Source organism: Lepisosteus oculatus, chromosome 2 (assembly GCF_040954835.1).
Source record: "Lepisosteus oculatus isolate fLepOcu1 chromosome 2, fLepOcu1.hap2, whole genome shotgun sequence".
NCBI classification, from domain to species: Eukaryota; Metazoa; Chordata; class Actinopteri; order Semionotiformes; family Lepisosteidae; genus Lepisosteus; species Lepisosteus oculatus.
In genome coordinates this window covers 34,279,867-34,297,238 of record NC_090697.1, presented here as the reverse complement: position 1 = coordinate 34,297,238, position 17,372 = coordinate 34,279,867, and the positions used below count along the sequence as shown (strand labels likewise).

The window sequence follows — 17,372 nt, the reverse complement described above, 5'->3', positions numbered from 1 at the left end:
TGTTACAAAAGAAGAGAATCCTTTCAGACCTGCTAGTCCATTTGGTCAATACCTTTGAGAACTGCGAATACCTGCATCAGGTCCACTCTTAGCTTTCTCTGTTCGAGAGTGAAAAGGTTCCGTTCCTTCGGCCTGTCAATGTAGAAGATTCCCCAAAGCCCCAGAGACTGGACCTAATTGCTCTTGTCCGGACTCTGGATGCCTCTTGTATGACTACACATGCTGTGATTGCACTGTGGCCTGGTGGTCAGACGGGTCAGAGGAGACTGATCGTCGAAAAGTAAAAACATAAGTACTTATTCCAAATTGGTTGGGTTTATATTATATATACAATACCCAACCAAGGGGGCATTGCAATGGTGCAGTGGTCAGCACTGGTGCCTTGCAGTGCTTGGTTTCAATTCCTGTCCTGGGGTGCTCTCTGCATCTGCGTATGTGGGTTTTTTCTGATGATCTGATTTCTTCCTACAGTCCATAGGTTAATTGGCTTCTGGGAAGATTGGCCCCAGTATGTGTATGCATGTCTGTTTGTGTCTGTATCTGCCTTGAAAATGAACTGGGATCCCATCCAGGGTGTACCTACCTTGCTTCCTGGAATAGGATCTGGCTCCCCTGCAACTGCTTTTAAGCTATTTTAAACTTTAAAAAATAGTAAGCAAGTATTGCAGTTATCACAGTGTTTATCCTGCTTAAAATAAAAGAGGAATGTAAGTCACAGCAAGTTAAACATTGGAAATCGCGTATCAATTAAATAATGTATATCATGTAGGAAATAAAATTAAGGATTCACTCTCCTGTAGAAACTTTGCAACTATGTTATAAACTGTGGTTCTGTGAAGACATTATTATATGGTATCTGATTTACAATCTGTGAAACATACATACAGTATTGCTGTTGTTCACAATTTCAAACTTCTGAAATTCACGACTACTGAAATAAAAATAAGATTTACATTTAAAAATACCTAATACAATGTATGAAATGTTTATTTTAAATGAGTTGGAAGCCTTCAAATACTCAGGGTTGTGATCATTTACTGTATGTATTTTTATTTTAAAGCTGGAGAAGGTTTATGTAATATTGAGGGCTATGTGGCAATACGGTAATGGACAGTAAATACCTTAGGCCACATGGTAATTTTTGACCTAAGGATATTAGAAACTAGGTATCAGTTCTTAGAAACTAGAAGGCTTGAGTCTTTATGAGTACGATTTGGTAGTTTTCATCTGTGAACTGCTGCTACTGTGAATCTTAGCAATATGTTATCTATAAATACTGTACAAGCTATTGAAGAATGGCTCATTAACATGTTGCTAAGAGCTTCAGTGTAGATGAAAGATCAGGGAAGTTAAGAGACAGAGTGGTGTGGTAAAGGATGGCATTTGCTGTATTGGAGAGCAGTTTTGAATTTAGTTTCAAAGTTGGGCCTGATTTGTGTCAATAGAGCAGTGTCAACAGAACTAGAGCTAAAACCAGCAGCTCAGTACAGCTAGTAAGAAAGGCTGTATCCATCAGTATGTTGAAGACATCAGTAAGGTGCTACCTAGGACAGGTGATAAAAATGGGTGAGATTGGGATAAAGGGTGACTCAAGCTCTCTGTCAGAGGAGGTATAAGGTGATAGAATCAAGGGAAAAATTAATTGAGTGGATTGTGGAGAAACAGTTGGATATTCATAAATAATGTTAAAGTGACACAGAGGAAGGTCTTTTTGTTAAAGGCACAGATGTTGCAAGTGAATGAAACTCACTGTCCCATTGTGAGTTGACGACTCACCTATATTATTAAGATCTAGTGTAGGAGCTGATTAGCTGGTGGTGCTAAGGTGTTGTGGATAGGTGTTAACCCGTATCTTTGTGGTATACAACGTGAAGGGAATAAGAGAATAAGATACAAACAGATGTTTCACTGTGACTGCTCCTGCTGGGGATTATAGAAACAATACATGTGTAGGCCTCTTGCATCTAAACTGCCTGCTCTGTTTCTGACTGTCTGAAATATAGCGTTTTCTCTTAAAAATTGCTTCTGACTATTTTACATCAAGTGCAGTTGCATCTCTTTTTCTACTAAAACAAAACAAGTGACCACTCCCTTTGCTTCTGCTTTCAGCTCTGATGAAAGGCAGTGTCCCACTGAAAGGATAAGTGAAGAGGTGCCACATCTCACTGCAGACACCAGCTGCCCTCCTTCCTCTCCCTCCTCTCCCAGTCAACCAGCAGTCAGGCCACCCCACGTTATCTCTGAATGGACAGGGCCCTGCTCAGTGCCACCCATACCCACCCAGAGGTGTTTCTGTGACTCCAGCCCAGCAGCAGCAAGTACAGCATGTCTGCATCTTCTGCCCAGGACAAGAGTACTCGGATACTTGTGGAAGTCACCGTTATGCCCCTTGGGACGTTCCTACTGCTGCCCTTGTCTTCTGTCTTGCCTGTTCTCTGAGCCCTGTACTTGTCTCCTGTTTGAATTTTACTTTTGGACCAATAAAGGTACTATTTCTCTCTGGTACTTTAGAAGCTCATGATAATTAGAGTCAGGGGCTGGAGGTAGAGTTCTGAACTAATCCATGCTATCCTTATCGGATTACCTACCTTAAGATAAATGTTAAATATTGGGATCACAGGGGTATAGACTACCTTTGATGCACTTTGCAATGAAGCCTAAACATTATCTATTATCTTGAAAAGTAATACGTTTTCTCTTCTCCCATTACAAAGGCCTATATTGTTCTCATTTATTCGATGCTGTATCGCCATTGTTACATTTTGTTAGTCTGACCAAACCAAGAAGAACTGTGTAGAATTTGTGTTTCTGTGTTTCGCGTTTGACTGGGTGCCAAGAGAACTTGGTAAATGTTTGTTCTTCTCAGCTTTCTCTATTCCCCCCCGCCGATCCCCACTCCCCACCACCACCCCCACCCACTGGGAACTGAGTGATTGTTTGGAACCGAAGACCAAAAACTCCCCGAAGGTGTAAAACTATCCGAGGGGAATATTTGCTGGGCGTCATGGAGGAAAAAAAAAGGAACTGTGATGAAATTTCAACCTCGATGGCTTTCAGTGATCCAGGAAGTCAGGGAATCCATCTCTCCGTATGCAAAAGCCTTTCATGATAATTAGAATGGTACGGACAAACCAATGAAAATAAGAGGGGGAGAAAGTGAGAAGGAACCCCCATAGTCCCCTTTCACTGTTTACTTTTCTTGCTGTCATGGTAAAGAGAGAATGTGCAATTGAATCCTCATTCACTGGGTGGAGGATAACAGGGTAGAATGGAACTTGTGTGCACTTGTACAGCCAGCAAGTCCAAAAGTACAATAGAGCATGCATGAGCTCCACTGGAAAGAGAAGGCCATTTTTTTTGTATAAATCTGGAGTAGCAAAGCTCGATGGACAACGTTGTGTCACTGGACCTGCAGTAGGATTTGAGCAGAGTGATGCACTAGAGTAATTCTCCTGCTGTATTGTAAGTTAGTCACTGTTTCTAGTCATTACTAAAATCCCAATTTTGTAAAAGATCCAGTATTAAAAGATCCAGTATGACACTTCAAATGGCTTTGAAAAGCACCTTCTAGACAGGATGTTACAACTAAAGTGTTGGTTTAGACAGGGGTCATGTTACATCCTTTGACTTAGTGAAAAAAAGAAAACTGCATAGTGGTGTGTGTGTTTTGTTAACAGAAGTATCACACCTGGACATATTTTATGTCATTAATGCATCTTTCTGTTGTAGGAACTGTTTAGGATGCTTGTATGTTTTATATATATATACGTATATGGTTGAAGATTATTGATCGATTACACGAATTATGAAATGTGCAATATAAGACAAACATTATTGTTTGAGGTAAAGATCCCCAAGTCAAAAAACTTTGTTATATAGTGTGTTGTGCACTGAGCATTCTCGTGCTGTGTGCTGGATGAGATCTTTCATTTTTCAATAATGTCCATCTGCCTGATTCTTTAAAAGACATTCACAAAATCAAGCTAATGGATTTGTTAAGTGAAACACAAACCACAAGGCACACAGGGCAACTACAATAAAAAAGCATTTAAAACTGAGAACAGGAGGCACTTTTGTTACGCAAAGGGTTATAGGAGTTTTAAACAAGCAACCCAGGCATGTGGTCAAAATAGAAATCCTGGCATCCTTCAAGAAACAGCTGGATGAAATCCCTTGATTAATGTTACTGGCATCAAAACTAGCCGGGTAGGCCGAACGACCCTCTCTTATTTGTAACTCAGGTTTTCAGTCACACTAACGCATTGAACACATTAACACATTCTGCTCTTAAAGTTTGTTTCACTTGTTTATCGTTTCAAAAGTGATAAAGACTATGAAAGGCTATACTAAGAGGGTTTCCCCAGTTAAAAACAATACCAATTCAGTATTTTCTGACAGTAAGTTATCCAAAGATAAGAATATAAAGAACACTAAGTACTGAGTCTAAACTGCATAGTAAACAAAATTTAAGTGACTCCTTACCTTAGCAACTCTTCTCTTCTGGAAGTTATTGATAGAGTTTTGCTCCTGCTATATGTTTATAACAATAAAGAAAATTGAGCCAAATTCAGCATATTTTAATATTTGCAGTACTTTATAAATCAAATTTACTGATGGCTTAACTATTGCATGTTCATTTGAAGCAGATATCTTATAATCTCTATTTGAAGGACTGTCAAAAAATGTGCTCTAAATAGTGGAATTTTGTTATCACAATGTCATTTTAGTGGGGAAATCTGATATAAGTGTGATTTTGTAAGCAATATGTCATTAGTGCATATCTTTGAAGGTGCTTCTGCTAATAAGTTAAATTTCTCATTTGTATCTTGTCAGTTCCTGTCATAATTACAGGAGGCAAACCCATGCCTTTCTGCCTCAAGCAAAGGCCTGTGCATCTTAAAGTTCGTTATTAAGATACATCATTACACTTAACATTTTTTTTCTTTCCTTTGCTACATGCAGCATACCCCAACAAACCTGTTCATGTCAACCAGAATCACAGACATGCTAAAGACTTGAACCCAGGACTGACTCATTTCTCCACCTCTGCCTTCTTGTCTTTCTTTCTACAAACGGGGGATTTTTGTACCCTTCGAAGTCAAGGCAGTGAACGCAACCTAATCCGTTCGTGCGCATTGATTTTTCTTTCTTTAGGAATTCGGTTTCATGTGGGTTTAATTGGGTTTTTTAGCTTTTCGGTCTAATTGTTACACGTTTCAGCCTTTCTCCTTTTAAAACTCTGGTCCGTCGGTTGCTCTTATTTTTCATGGTATAACTTTTCAGAAATTGTATATCTGCATAGCAACTCACAGCAGCCTGCCTGCGCCACGGTTTCAGGTGTCAGTGCGATGAAAAGAGCTCCCAGTCTAAGAGCTGGGCAGCACAGACTGTTCTGAAGTCACACAGCAGCTTGGTGCTGGCAGGCAGTTGTTCAGAGTTGGAGAGGTGCTACTCGTAGTGGATACAAGGTTTGTGTGCACAGGACAGGCAGATGTGACATTGCTAAACAAAGGATTTTTTTTCTTTCTGTTTTTGCTGTTTTTTTTCCCCTGCCCTGTTAAATGCCAGCCTGTGTAACCAGAGCTCAGTGTCCAGATTAGAGATCGTTGAGTCAGATCAGTGGTGAAACCCAAACCTGTCTATGTTGATGGTGAGGCATTTAGGAGAGAGTTCTCTTATGCCAAGACGGGGATTCGATGTCACACTAATTATTGCTTCTACTTTTCTGTATTTTTCTGCCTCATAATTCCTTCTGTTTCAGCCAAAGTTTTAGCAAAAGGGTGTTTCCTCCAATCTCTCAGTTTCTCATGTTTGAAATAGCACGTGAATTCAGTCCTGTTTAAAATCTTTATTGTAGAATTCTAGAATGTTACAGTATTAAAATTTGGATTTTTGGGGAGGGTAGGAGAATTAGTAAGAAACGAAAAGCAAACCTCCAGCTTTTAGTGCTTTGGTTTTTAATTGTTTGGAGGTGGGATTTTATTTAAATCAAGCAGTAAAGAAGCCTTTAAAAAATGCCATTCCCTGTCACTGTTGATTAAACTAGGCCAGAGCCTTCTTTTGAAAAAAATGAAAGGAAAATGCCTTTCTGTCAGTGAGAAAGTGAGGATTCCCCACCATCCCTGTCATCCCCTCTCTCCTGTGACATTTGTCACACTGCCAGCTGTCAGGCTGCTGCTCCCCACCATCACAGGCCTGCTGAAGACCTGGGTGGGTCTTCAGCCATTCGTTCAAGCAGTCATCAGGCTAGTGACAGTACACACAGGCCCACACAGAGGCCTGAGACCAGGCTTCGGCAACAAACGAGCTTGACGTCACTCCAACTGTTACTCACCAATCACCCTGTGGTTTCACGTGCCAACAGCAAGTCCTGCCTATTCGCCTCGTTCTTTCTTATAAAAGCGTTTTGCTGCTTCATATAGTTGCCGATGCCCAGTTCACAAAATAGTCCCTGTCTATCCGCAGTGCTGTTTAGGACTAAGGTCATCAACACTGCTTTGCACCGAGGTGGAACACAACAATTCAAATACACCCATTTCCTTCTGCTTGCCACATCACAAAATGCTTTTCAGAGACCTGTCTGTTCATAACAATTCATGAAGTGTTAAAACACTGAATTGTGATTTTGGAAGAATTGTTAGATTTCTACTTTCCTGTGGAACCTACCGTAGCTTTGATAGACAAATAGATGTTGACTACCAACATTTTTCAAATATTTGTACCCAGTCTCTTTTTAAGTGTAAAGATGAAACAAGAGTTTGCAAGCTGTGCTTTCTCTATTTTCTTCAATGTGTGCATGACTTTCCTCATCAAGTTGAGGTAAAGGATCCATCCTTGAAAAGTGATTATTGCAGACTTGTTCTTAACAGCTGAGGAAGATTGTCCTTTGTTTCATAATACTGTTTTAAATGGAAGTGATCCAAATATCGATCTCTCCTTTTTTAGTCACTAAATCACGGAAATTTACATGGATGTATACAGTATTATCTTCTTAAATTAGGTTCTCGTGAAATATCAATGCCAATGTTTAGGATAATCTTTGCTGTACATGAACATGATTTCCATGGCAAATCCCAGCTGGTGTTGGAAAGTGTCTTACATGCTACATAGAGGAAATGTACATATTGTAGAATGAAAACTACATGTGTCTTTATTTTAAGAATGATAACTTCACAGCGGGGCACATATGAGATTAGTAGTTTCCAGCTGTTCTGAGGTTTAAAATAAAGATGTTGGGAAGAGACCTGGTTTTCATTTAGAGTGACTGCATGGCAAAACGGAACAAGGGTTTATTGTATGTACACAGACACATTACACCATTTTTTAATTTCTGGAAATCTGTATGATAACAAGGATTTTTTTTAAATGACAATTGACCATAATCACCTGTCAAGTGAAATGTAGAAAATATCATTAATGTTTCAAAATGTTAAAATTAATACATGTCTTAGCATTGTATACAATTAAGTTCCTTAAAATGTGAATTATTTATAAACTTACTTTACTAGGCCTGATAGCTGCAGCTCCTTAACCTAAATAACCACATGGTGTCAGTATTGGTATCAGTGACCTGTTCAGTTTTATTAAGAAACCTGCTAGAAAAGCAAGGTTTTTTTATGGAACATTTTAACACAAATTCAGATTGGTATTTTATGACTTTTTTAATAGGTTTTATTAAGAGTCTCTAAAGGATCTCATTACTGTTTGAGGTGACTGGGCACTGATGGCTTTGAAATGTCACGCATGGATAAGATTGGTCACCCAAGCATTTTGAATATTGGCCCCTCTTGTCACTGGATTAAACCAGTTTAATCCAGTGATTCTGAATGTTCCATGTGGTTAGTACTGTTCAAGCATCCCAGTGTTTTTTTTCATACAGTATCCCGGTTTGGAGACCTTTGCCAAAACCGGCTTTGTATTCTGCTTTTCAAATATATTTTAAAGGATCTGCTAGGACCTCTCAATCTTGGGCAGTCTAGCTCTAGCTGCTTTGATGACTAACAAAGCAGCTAGAATCATCAATGGCTGATTATTTTAAATTGATGCACGAGCCTTATAAAACAAGTTCTTCCCGCTAAGAACAGGAATGTTTGAGCCCGTGTGTGTGTCATACTGGATCTTTGCCTTATCCTTCCCCAACTGTATCTTTCATAAACCCCGTCAACGAGTGAGCAGTGTGGCTTCTGGAATATCATTCTAAGCGTTTACCACATTACATGTGAACTTGCGAGTTCTAGAAGGCAAATCTGTACAGTATTTGGAGGTAAAAACAAAATGAAAGGAATTCCTCCCTTAAACGGCAGTACACATCGTGTTACAGTCAGGTAGGTTCAAATCATTCTGAAGGTGGTTAACAGCCTGTATTATGCAACAAGTACCTTCCCAGTCCAGTGAAGTCTGTGACGTTAAAAAAAAAAACGAGAAGTTTAAAAACTTTTTTTATTGTTACTTTTCAAAGGTGAACTGAAATGCTGCCTTAATTTATCGCTTGTGTATTCTACTGTTCTGATAATGCTCGCTTCTTCTTGTTTAAAACCCACTTTGTAAAAAAAACAAACTGATTTGGTATCTTGCTAGTGTTGATGTATAGATTCTCAGCTGTTCTGTGACTTGTATGACCCAGAAATTTTGCTACAGGTTCACCCATGCCCACCCCCACTTACATGTAAATTTGACCTTGTGGTGGTTTCTATACCTTTTTTGTGTACTTGCAGAACATTTTATAGTATTATTTATTATTGACAAGTGTTTGCATTTGCAAATCAATAAAATAAAACGTTCATGGGCTCAGCATTTGCAACATAGTTGCACAAGTATTGTGAGAAGAATGACATGCTGTTCTCACAAAAATAAAAAAGGACAGAACCCCTCATTCTTTTATTAAAATGTTACTTTGACTTGTCACAAATTCTGCTTTAAAAGTATCATTTTTGTGTTGTAACAGTATTTGTTTTACCCAGTGAATTGCATATGAACACAATAAATAGAGCCACACATTACTTTTCTTTTTTCACTTCTGGTTTCATTATTGCGTCTTACCCGTGATAAAGTATCAATCTATAAAATGTGTGTGATGAATATAGGGACCCAGCTATAGGACATTTTCCATAGTTCACTTCAGTGTTTAATAATGCTCATGCGATCCATCAATGGCTTATTGCTGAAAGCAAAGCTTTCACACACTACCAAGCCTGTGCCAGAGATCAAGGCTTTCAAAAGAGGATTTTCATATTGTGTGGTAATTATTAACATCATGTGTAACAAAATAATATTCTTCATAGTCTTATTATTTAATACTGTAATACCAAGAGACAGTAGCTCCCAAGTAGCAATTCCCAAAGCAAAAAAAAAAACTTTTTAAAAAAGCTTATGTGCAAGTGAGCATTATCACCTGCATCTCCTCCCAGATGTGGTGACATTTTAATAGGCCCTTTACTTCCCACTGGTCTGACAGAACACTGCTGGAGCTGGTTGCTGGTCTGTATAAGGGAATCCTCATAGATTGCAGAGCTCCTTCCAACCCACACATCAAATCTGTTAAGAGTGGGACTTCCGATCATTGAAAGAAATCACAGATGGAACTTGTGTTTGTTTTAACCAAAAAGACTAAGGCACTGCCTCCCCCCAAAAATGAGGATCTTAACCTCATCTATAAATGCTTTCCAAAAGCAAAACTACAACCAACGATGAAATCCGCTTTATGGCACGAACTGCTGAATTGCGAGATTGTGAATACTCACCTGCAGTTCAGGGTTTCTGCCAGCAGATGACAGGCTTTCTCCGGCACTATTCCTCTGCAGTAAGGAGGAATGCTCCACGAAGAATGAATTAATTCTGTCATTTCTACCCAGGTACGGTAAATATGGTATTACAGTTGTTGTTTTTTTTTTGTAGAAAGGGGTAATGACAGTTATCACAATAATGATAACCGTTGTTTTTTTCCCAAGCACTGGAAAAGATTTGCTGTCTTCAGCCGTCCCAATCACTTAATGGAATTCAGAATTCAGATTTTGCGACCCTGCAGAACTATACACACTGGAAAGGTCTTCTATGAGAGGACAGGTCTCCTGAACCTCCCTTTTACTTCAAGTGGTTAAACATTTTCTCATTTTTATACCTGCCGGCACAATTGTTATACTTCCAGAGATGAAGTGGATCTCCATTTACAATATATGCAAAGTGCTTGGCATGCCTCTGGAATAAAAGAATTGCATTTTTTTATTAACTGCACGAAACACAAGGATATCCATTGTGGGAGCCTGCCTGCTGGATTAATATACAGGTAAAACAAAAAAGGAAAGAAAAGCAAAAAAAATCAAAAACAAGAATGGCAAAATTAGTCAATAGTTTTAAAGAATTTCTGTAGATGTTCTTTAAAGGGGGCCATTGCATAGAAATCAAAGGCTGAAGCAAATAACAAATGTCCTTATTTGCAAAAATAAAGACAATAAAGCCTCTTAATTTGTTTTGAGAATGACCATCAAGCAGGCAAAAAAAAAAGAAAGAAGAACTCACCAATTTCAAAAAGAATCACAGTTTGTAGGAGGCTTTATTGTTTTGTGTGTTTGACTTCTGATTTTGTGAATCTGGTTGTCTGATTCTCTGCATTATTCTAAACGCCAGTACTGTTGACTGAACAGAAGAGGGCAGCGGTGTGGAGGAGTGGATGGGGCTCTGACTCCTAACCGCATGGCTTTGGGCTCAAATCCAGGTGAGCTCCTGTTAATACCTGGAGCAAGGTAAATAACATTGCTAAAGTACAACTTCCAGTTGAATAAGCAGGTAGAACTGTAAGGTGCAATGCATAAAAGCACCAGCCAAATAAATAATAGTTTAAAAGGGTGCAAGGGAAGGTTATCAGAATGAACACACTTGAAAGCAGCCCTTCATCTAACTTCAGTTTTTCCATTGGAATTACAGTACACAGAGATAATTAAAAATATACTGAATCTCCACATTTATTCCTGAACTAGGATGACGTACACTATAGTCTAGATCAGATTTATATACTTTGCACTGCAAGGTTAGGATTCATACAGCATTCCTGTATAATTGTACTCTGGCAAGATAAAACACTTCCCTAAAAGTATGGCAGATGGTAGCAAAAATAATTCCAGCATACACCTGACACTCCACCTGATTTTATTCTAAGCATCACAAGGGTTTGTGTATCTTGCCAAGCCTTTGACATTCTTGTGCACAGTCTCTAAAGTACTGTATATGATTTAACATGAGAAAACATTGGTAGATTCTATCTGGAACCTTGTTTCCATTTGGAAAGAGGCTTTTGAAGACAATGTTGTGTAACACTGATTCACAAAATACTGTGATATCCAGTGCTTTTTCCAGCTTTCACCTTGTGTGTTGAGGATGTGAAGTGAAGACTACAAAACGTTCATATACAGTAAGATTCTTTTTATTGAAGCAGTTTACATGTTGTGCAACCTTTGAAACATACGTCACCAAACACCACTTTACAGAACAATGTGCTTCGGAAGTGAAGAGAAAAATCATGGTGGGGAAGAATGGTTACAAAATCAGAGCCTCAAGCAGCCAATAAAAAGCCAATCACTTCACCTGGTAAAAAAAAATAAAAATATTGCTCTCAAAGACAAAAATATTCAACTACCTGGCATATTTTTTAGATCTGCCCTTTACGCACTGATCTTAACTACTGATTGCAGACCTCTGTGTCATTTCACTGGGAATGGGCAGGAGAATCCAGTGTAACTACACTTTGCATTGATGACACAACTGTAGGTCATGTGGTCTTTTCTTATATGAATGGGTAATGAGAGGTAACAGAAACGTTTTATTAAAAACACCTAATAATGACCTTCTCTTTGTTCAACCAAAGGGAAATTTCAAAATTTATTCATAACAAACTGAATTTTATGTTGGTATTCACTTAATGATAAGGGATAGAATTAGCCAGTTGAGGCCACAATATGATTCAAGCCACTACAGTTTACCATTTTTAGTCAGATGAAAATATGAGACAATTACAATACACAAAACTCTGAAACCAGCCAATAAATGTCTGTCTTCCAATAAATAAACACAATAATTACTGGCAAAGAGAAAAAAAAGGATCCAGGGTGAATAAATTGAGTAGAAAAAGATGGCAGAATTTCAGTCATGGAGTGTGATTATTTCTCATTTTGTTGGAAGGAATCCAAACCATAAAACTTGTAACTGCAGGCAGACTGTTGTGTACGTCTGGATTCTATTTAAATCAAATAGATTTAAAAATAAACTATTTCCAAAGTTACATAAATTCACTAATAACAGCTTCAACTGCAGCAGTACTGTATCATATTTACTGTATATACAGTAGCACACTGCAGCACTGTTCTAATACAAATGTTAATAATTTTAATTTGGAATGTCAGTTTACTCTTATCTGTCAAGTTAATAGTCTGCTGTGCTCGCAGGAGTGCTTTATATAGAACAGTTTTAGAGTATGTCCAAGCCTTGGCCTGAAAACAACAGCACTGCTCTTCTGACGACAGTGCATCAACCACGCCTGTCTCAACAAAATTGGATCCCACCACCCCTCTTGGAGGAGAGCTTCTCCTGTTTTTTTTCTGGAATACTGTACATTTGCCCAGATTTCCTCCATTGTACACCCGAAGCTTCTGATATCAATGTATAAAATCAAAATTTTCTCAAAATATCTTTAGTTGGATTTAATACAGATAACCTCATTTTTCTTACAATAACCCATTTCCCTATTGACTAGGGTAAGATTAAACTGCCCTCTTTTTAAAAATTCACAAAATTCTTTAATGAAAAAAGCTAACAATTAAGCTGTTCAATAAAAGGCTTTTTTCTTGTGGCCCAGGTGTGTTACTCCTAAGCTGCCTCTGATAATCACAAACATATCATTAACATTAAAAATAAATCTTAATATTTCAAGTAATTTACTTTCACAATTTTTACTTTCAACTTTTACATTCCAAACTCCAAATCACACCTGAGTGTATCCAAGGCGCAAGTTTCAAGTTCTAATTTGCAAAAATATATGAACTCTTTCGTCAGTTTTTATATTTTAATTTCGAACAACTATAGGACCTTGTGGTTTTAAAATGAAGCATTAACAGGCCACACAAATGTAGGAAAGACCACTTGGCTAACAAGCTCACACCTTAAAAACTGTGTTTTCTCTCTTCTCTTTTCAGCATGGAATAAACCTATTACTTGTTCCTCTGCAGACTATGCATGATGACGCAGCTACCCACCTGAATTATTACAGTTGTTCATTAATAGTTTTTTAATAATACTGTCCAAATTATTTTATCTTTATAAGTGTAGGACAGTCACTTCAGTAAAAGCACTTCAGAATGCGAAAGACAGATTCATGTTTTGGGCAGTAAAGAAAAGTTGTCAGAAAGTTCTGTTTTGGAATACTGTGAAATACAAATCTGTATCTCTAACTGGTGTCAATTAAAAAATAAATAACATGAAATCTTTCCTCCAAAGGCAATTATCAACAATTATACATTATCTACAACAAAATATAATTCTACTGAAGGCAATCATGTTTTTATTTCTATGTATTGTACATCACCTTTATACTGCAGCAGTCCAGTTTGCACTCAGTTTGCAAGCAGTACATTTGCTCTCTTCAGTAGCTACTCGTGGAAACCAGCAATGCAACACCTTTCAGCAGGAGTCCAAGAAACACCACACGATAAAACCATGTTAACTTTATGTGGGTACCAAATCACAAAATCACTGTGAACAAAGCCTAAACCCTAAGCGTGAAAAAATAGCCATTATACCTGGTTATTTAAAACCTTATCAACTCACAGGCTAATAAATTAAATCAAGAATGAGTTTTGAAGGCAGATCAATAGCTGGGCTTAAAACACTTGTGTTAGTCAATGTAACATGTCAGAGCAGACTAATAGACAAATTCAGTAAATACATCACTGTCTGGATGGCCTAACCCAGTCAATCTATCTTAATAATACGGCTCTGATCACAGCTGAGGCAGGAAAAGGTACATAATAGCAATAACAGCAGCAATAATAATAATAATGCTGATAATTTAATAAATCTTTACCATTAGGACCTCAGTGTTCGAATGATGGGCTACAATCAAGAAAACCGAAGAAGTAAAAAGGAATCTCTTTGATTTATTTGATTTTGTCTTGGAAAATTGTTTTATTCCAGGTTTTGCACCCTGTCGAACACTGTGCGTCCTTGTCTGATACATAAATCAAGTCAAAGGTAATCTGTCTGCTTAACTTGTTGAATGCAGAAAGAAGTGCTTCTTGATTGTGTCCAAAACAAGGTTGAAGTGTCAAGATAAAGTGTAATGCTTCATTCATCAGATCTAATGCTCTGTCAGTTTAAGTCTCGCCAAAGCGAAGCAGGACTTATGTTCTTGCTTTAAATCACCGATATTCACAACACCAATGCAAACTAAAAGTATTTGAAGTTAGCACCAACATGAAATGATCCAGTAGCAGCCATCCTGGTACATTTTGTTTGCACCAGAGCTTCTCAGAATCGCAATAATAAACTTCTGTTTGATAACTTGTGACTTGGGTTATATCTAGTATCATAAAAGCAGCATTCAGATACACGTATTATTAAAAAAATACATAAATGCAATACACACACACACAATCAAAGCTGAATGTTTTCAGACTGACATTTGTATGAAAAGGCCATTTCAAATCAAGTATTGTGACAGTGGTATTTAAAAAAAAGATGCTGAAGAGTTTTCTTTACTCAAGTGTCTGGCACTAAGTGCCTCTGCTTTAAAAGCTAGCTGGAAGCGGTAATGGTTTCAGCATTGAGATGAAACTCTGCCTTATCGATGGCCATATTACTGAAATGATAGTGTTAAAGGAAGCCAAAGCAAAGGCTTCCTCTCAGATGCATAAGTGAGATCTTCAGAACACTACAGGAGACAGGTAGAAGAAGCCACAGTGACTCAAGCAGGAACGTTTATGACAGCAAAGCAATTAACAGCCGTTTACAACTTTTTTTTTTTCGATTGCTCACATTTTACTGTAATTTCTAAATATACTGATGTTTAAAAAATAACAAAATCAGGTAACATCGGCCAAAACGTTTGTGACAGTACCATGTCTTATATTTTAACATACATTACTAACTTCATTTAAAATGACATTATTTACAATTGCAATTTACTCAGATACATATAAAACATCAAGCTCATATATACTGTATATAGCTAAAAAAAACGGCTTATAAAATGCTGTTCCCCATCACAATTTAAATGCAAAAAAAGGAAGGAGTTTGATTGTGGTAGGGAAAATTAATTTAAAAATTGCAAATTTTCCTGAATGAGTTCATCTTCTACTGTTTGATTGTAAATCCTAAAAATCTGTCTATGGTACAAAAACAATAAAACGCAAATCTATATGCCCTACCTACAAATCAAACTAAAAAACATAATATGCATTTAATTACAGGATTACTATTTGCCTCATGTTGGGCGATAGGTTTTAACTGTACACAATTTGTGAAATTTGAAAAGTCATCAGTCAACAAGCTACAGAGGTGTTCTGAATTTTATTCAGGCCAGAGAATGAACCTTAATATTTCTTATCTCTGGAATTGTACTTCCGTATCATCAGTGTCATCAGGCCAGAGCCAAAGTATGTGCTATAATTATTAATTAAGTTTGGCTCACCAAAAGCTTGTTACATATACAAAGTCTGTTACCAATGTAGATTAAAAATCCCAGCATTACCTGGTCAGCGTGAAACAGGTACATGGAAACATACAGTACCTGGATGATTTGTATAATAAAAAAATATGTCTGTGTGAGATTAGAATTATTATCTTCAGCAGGTGTCAAGGGTATTAATATATTTTCGTTCATCTTCGTTATGCCTCAGGACATGTCTTCTGGAAATTAACTGGATCAAATGACAGTGTACACCATTCATGGTGAAATATGTGATCAGAGGAGTCATTTGAAGTGTAGAGGCACCACGTTTCTGATCTTTGCTGGTGACCTAGAGACAGGCAGCTTGAGGGTTTCCCTTGAATTGCAGGAAAGTTGTACCTGGTTGTTGCAGCTCCATTTCTCCATTCATTACTGGGTAGATGATGGACCAAGTCACCCTTGAATTCCCATGCACAGCAGGGCACCTCAGTCTGTTTTTTAGCTCCAGCAGGCAGAAAGAAGACCTACAGTTGGCAAAGCTCATACTGTACGTCAATTCCACATTAATCTTCTTGAACTGGGAAAGAAAGGCGGTTTATTTGGCGAGCAATGACATTTTCTCCAACTGTTTCATTTCCATTTAATCCCGTCTTTTGTCATTAACCAATTATGCTTCGGTGATTTCATGGAAAGGCATTTTCACCAATGGCACCTGTTTGAACTTTAACACACTGTCCTACTTAAAGAAATAAGGTATCAGCTGTACAGGAGCGTAGCGTAGCACACAGAACTGACTCATCTTCGCAGGCCAGTTAGTGACCCACAGGCAAATACTTTCACAAGCCTGTGCCTCTTTAGGTGGCTACAACAGTTCCCGAATGAAAAAGAACGTAACACTTTCTACAAATTATAGTAAAACTGTTTTTTTAACAGAAATACTGTAAAATTGCATTACCCCGTTGTTTAATGCAATCAGCTAGAGGTTTGGTGAGGAGCCTTCAGAATTTGGCCTGTTTTAGTTTATCTATGTGGTAACAGAGCTTCAAGGCTGGCCCCAGCTTCAGTCCCAGGTATTTCATTATCATGTCACTCTTCAGAAGGAGCAGAGCGTAACCATCTATCTCCTGTAACAAAACAGGCAAACACAGCCCCTGAGTAAGAGTCTAACACAGCAGTTTTTAGTTCTTCAAGGAAGGATACTTTAGAATAAACACAAAAACTAAGAATCTAACATTGGTATGAAAAGCTCCCCGAATGTCTCCCTTTTGAAACAAGTCCTTAAAAAGACTAATGATGCAGGAAGAAGCTTTCAGTCTTGCAGAGCTGCAACGACAAAGCTCCAAAACGGATAAAGACAGATTCACTATCTGCTTAAGGGAGGGAATGCATACTTCCAGTCAGCTAAGCGAAAACTGTGAGAGCTATTTTAGTTTTTGACAGTTTAGGGGCTTCTGTATAAAATCAGTGACTGCACATCACTGTTATAAAATGCACCAGAAATTGATAATGTGTCATTCAAAGCAACTAAATCAATTAATGTTCAATTAATGAATTACAACAATCAATAATTTACCAAAAAGAAAAACAATTATATAACAAATAAAAAGGCTTTAAAAAAAGCAATATCAATAACATCTGTAGAGAACACAGGCTTCCCTCGCCAGCCAGGTAAATAACTTTCACGAGGTAAGTAAGAGGTCAGGTTGTTGTATACAGTGTC

The 17,372-nt window shown here is 37.7% G+C and overlaps 2 protein-coding genes across 16 annotated transcripts in view; one reads left to right on the top strand and one right to left on the bottom strand.

Moving 5' to 3' along the window:
• The window catches only part of sobpa (sine oculis binding protein homolog (Drosophila) a), a 99,406-nt gene extending 90,401 nt beyond the window's left edge, over window positions 1-9,005 (top strand). For all 7 annotated transcript variants that reach the window (XM_069178632.1, XM_069178634.1, XM_015350511.2 and 4 more), the window contains one exon: window positions 2,110-9,005. Coding sequence is in view for 1 of the 7 variants with exons in the window: in XM_069178634.1 (XP_069034735.1) it covers window positions 2,110-2,144 (35 nt within the window). In the remaining 6 variants the exon portion in view is untranslated. The remainder of the gene's footprint in view (window positions 1-2,109) is intronic.
• Window positions 9,006-11,400: 2,395 nt separating this feature from the next.
• The window catches only part of scml4 (Scm polycomb group protein like 4), a 70,901-nt gene continuing 64,929 nt past the window's right edge, over window positions 11,401-17,372 (bottom strand). For 8 of the 9 annotated variants that reach the window (XM_015350580.2, XM_069178628.1, XM_015350557.2 and 5 more), the window contains one exon: window positions 11,401-16,776. In XM_015350580.2, the coding sequence (XP_015206066.2) occupies window positions 16,651-16,776 (126 nt within the window). In that variant the 3' untranslated portion in view covers window positions 11,401-16,650. The remainder of the gene's footprint in view (window positions 16,777-17,372) is intronic. The other variant, XM_015350544.2, reaches the window with a different exon arrangement.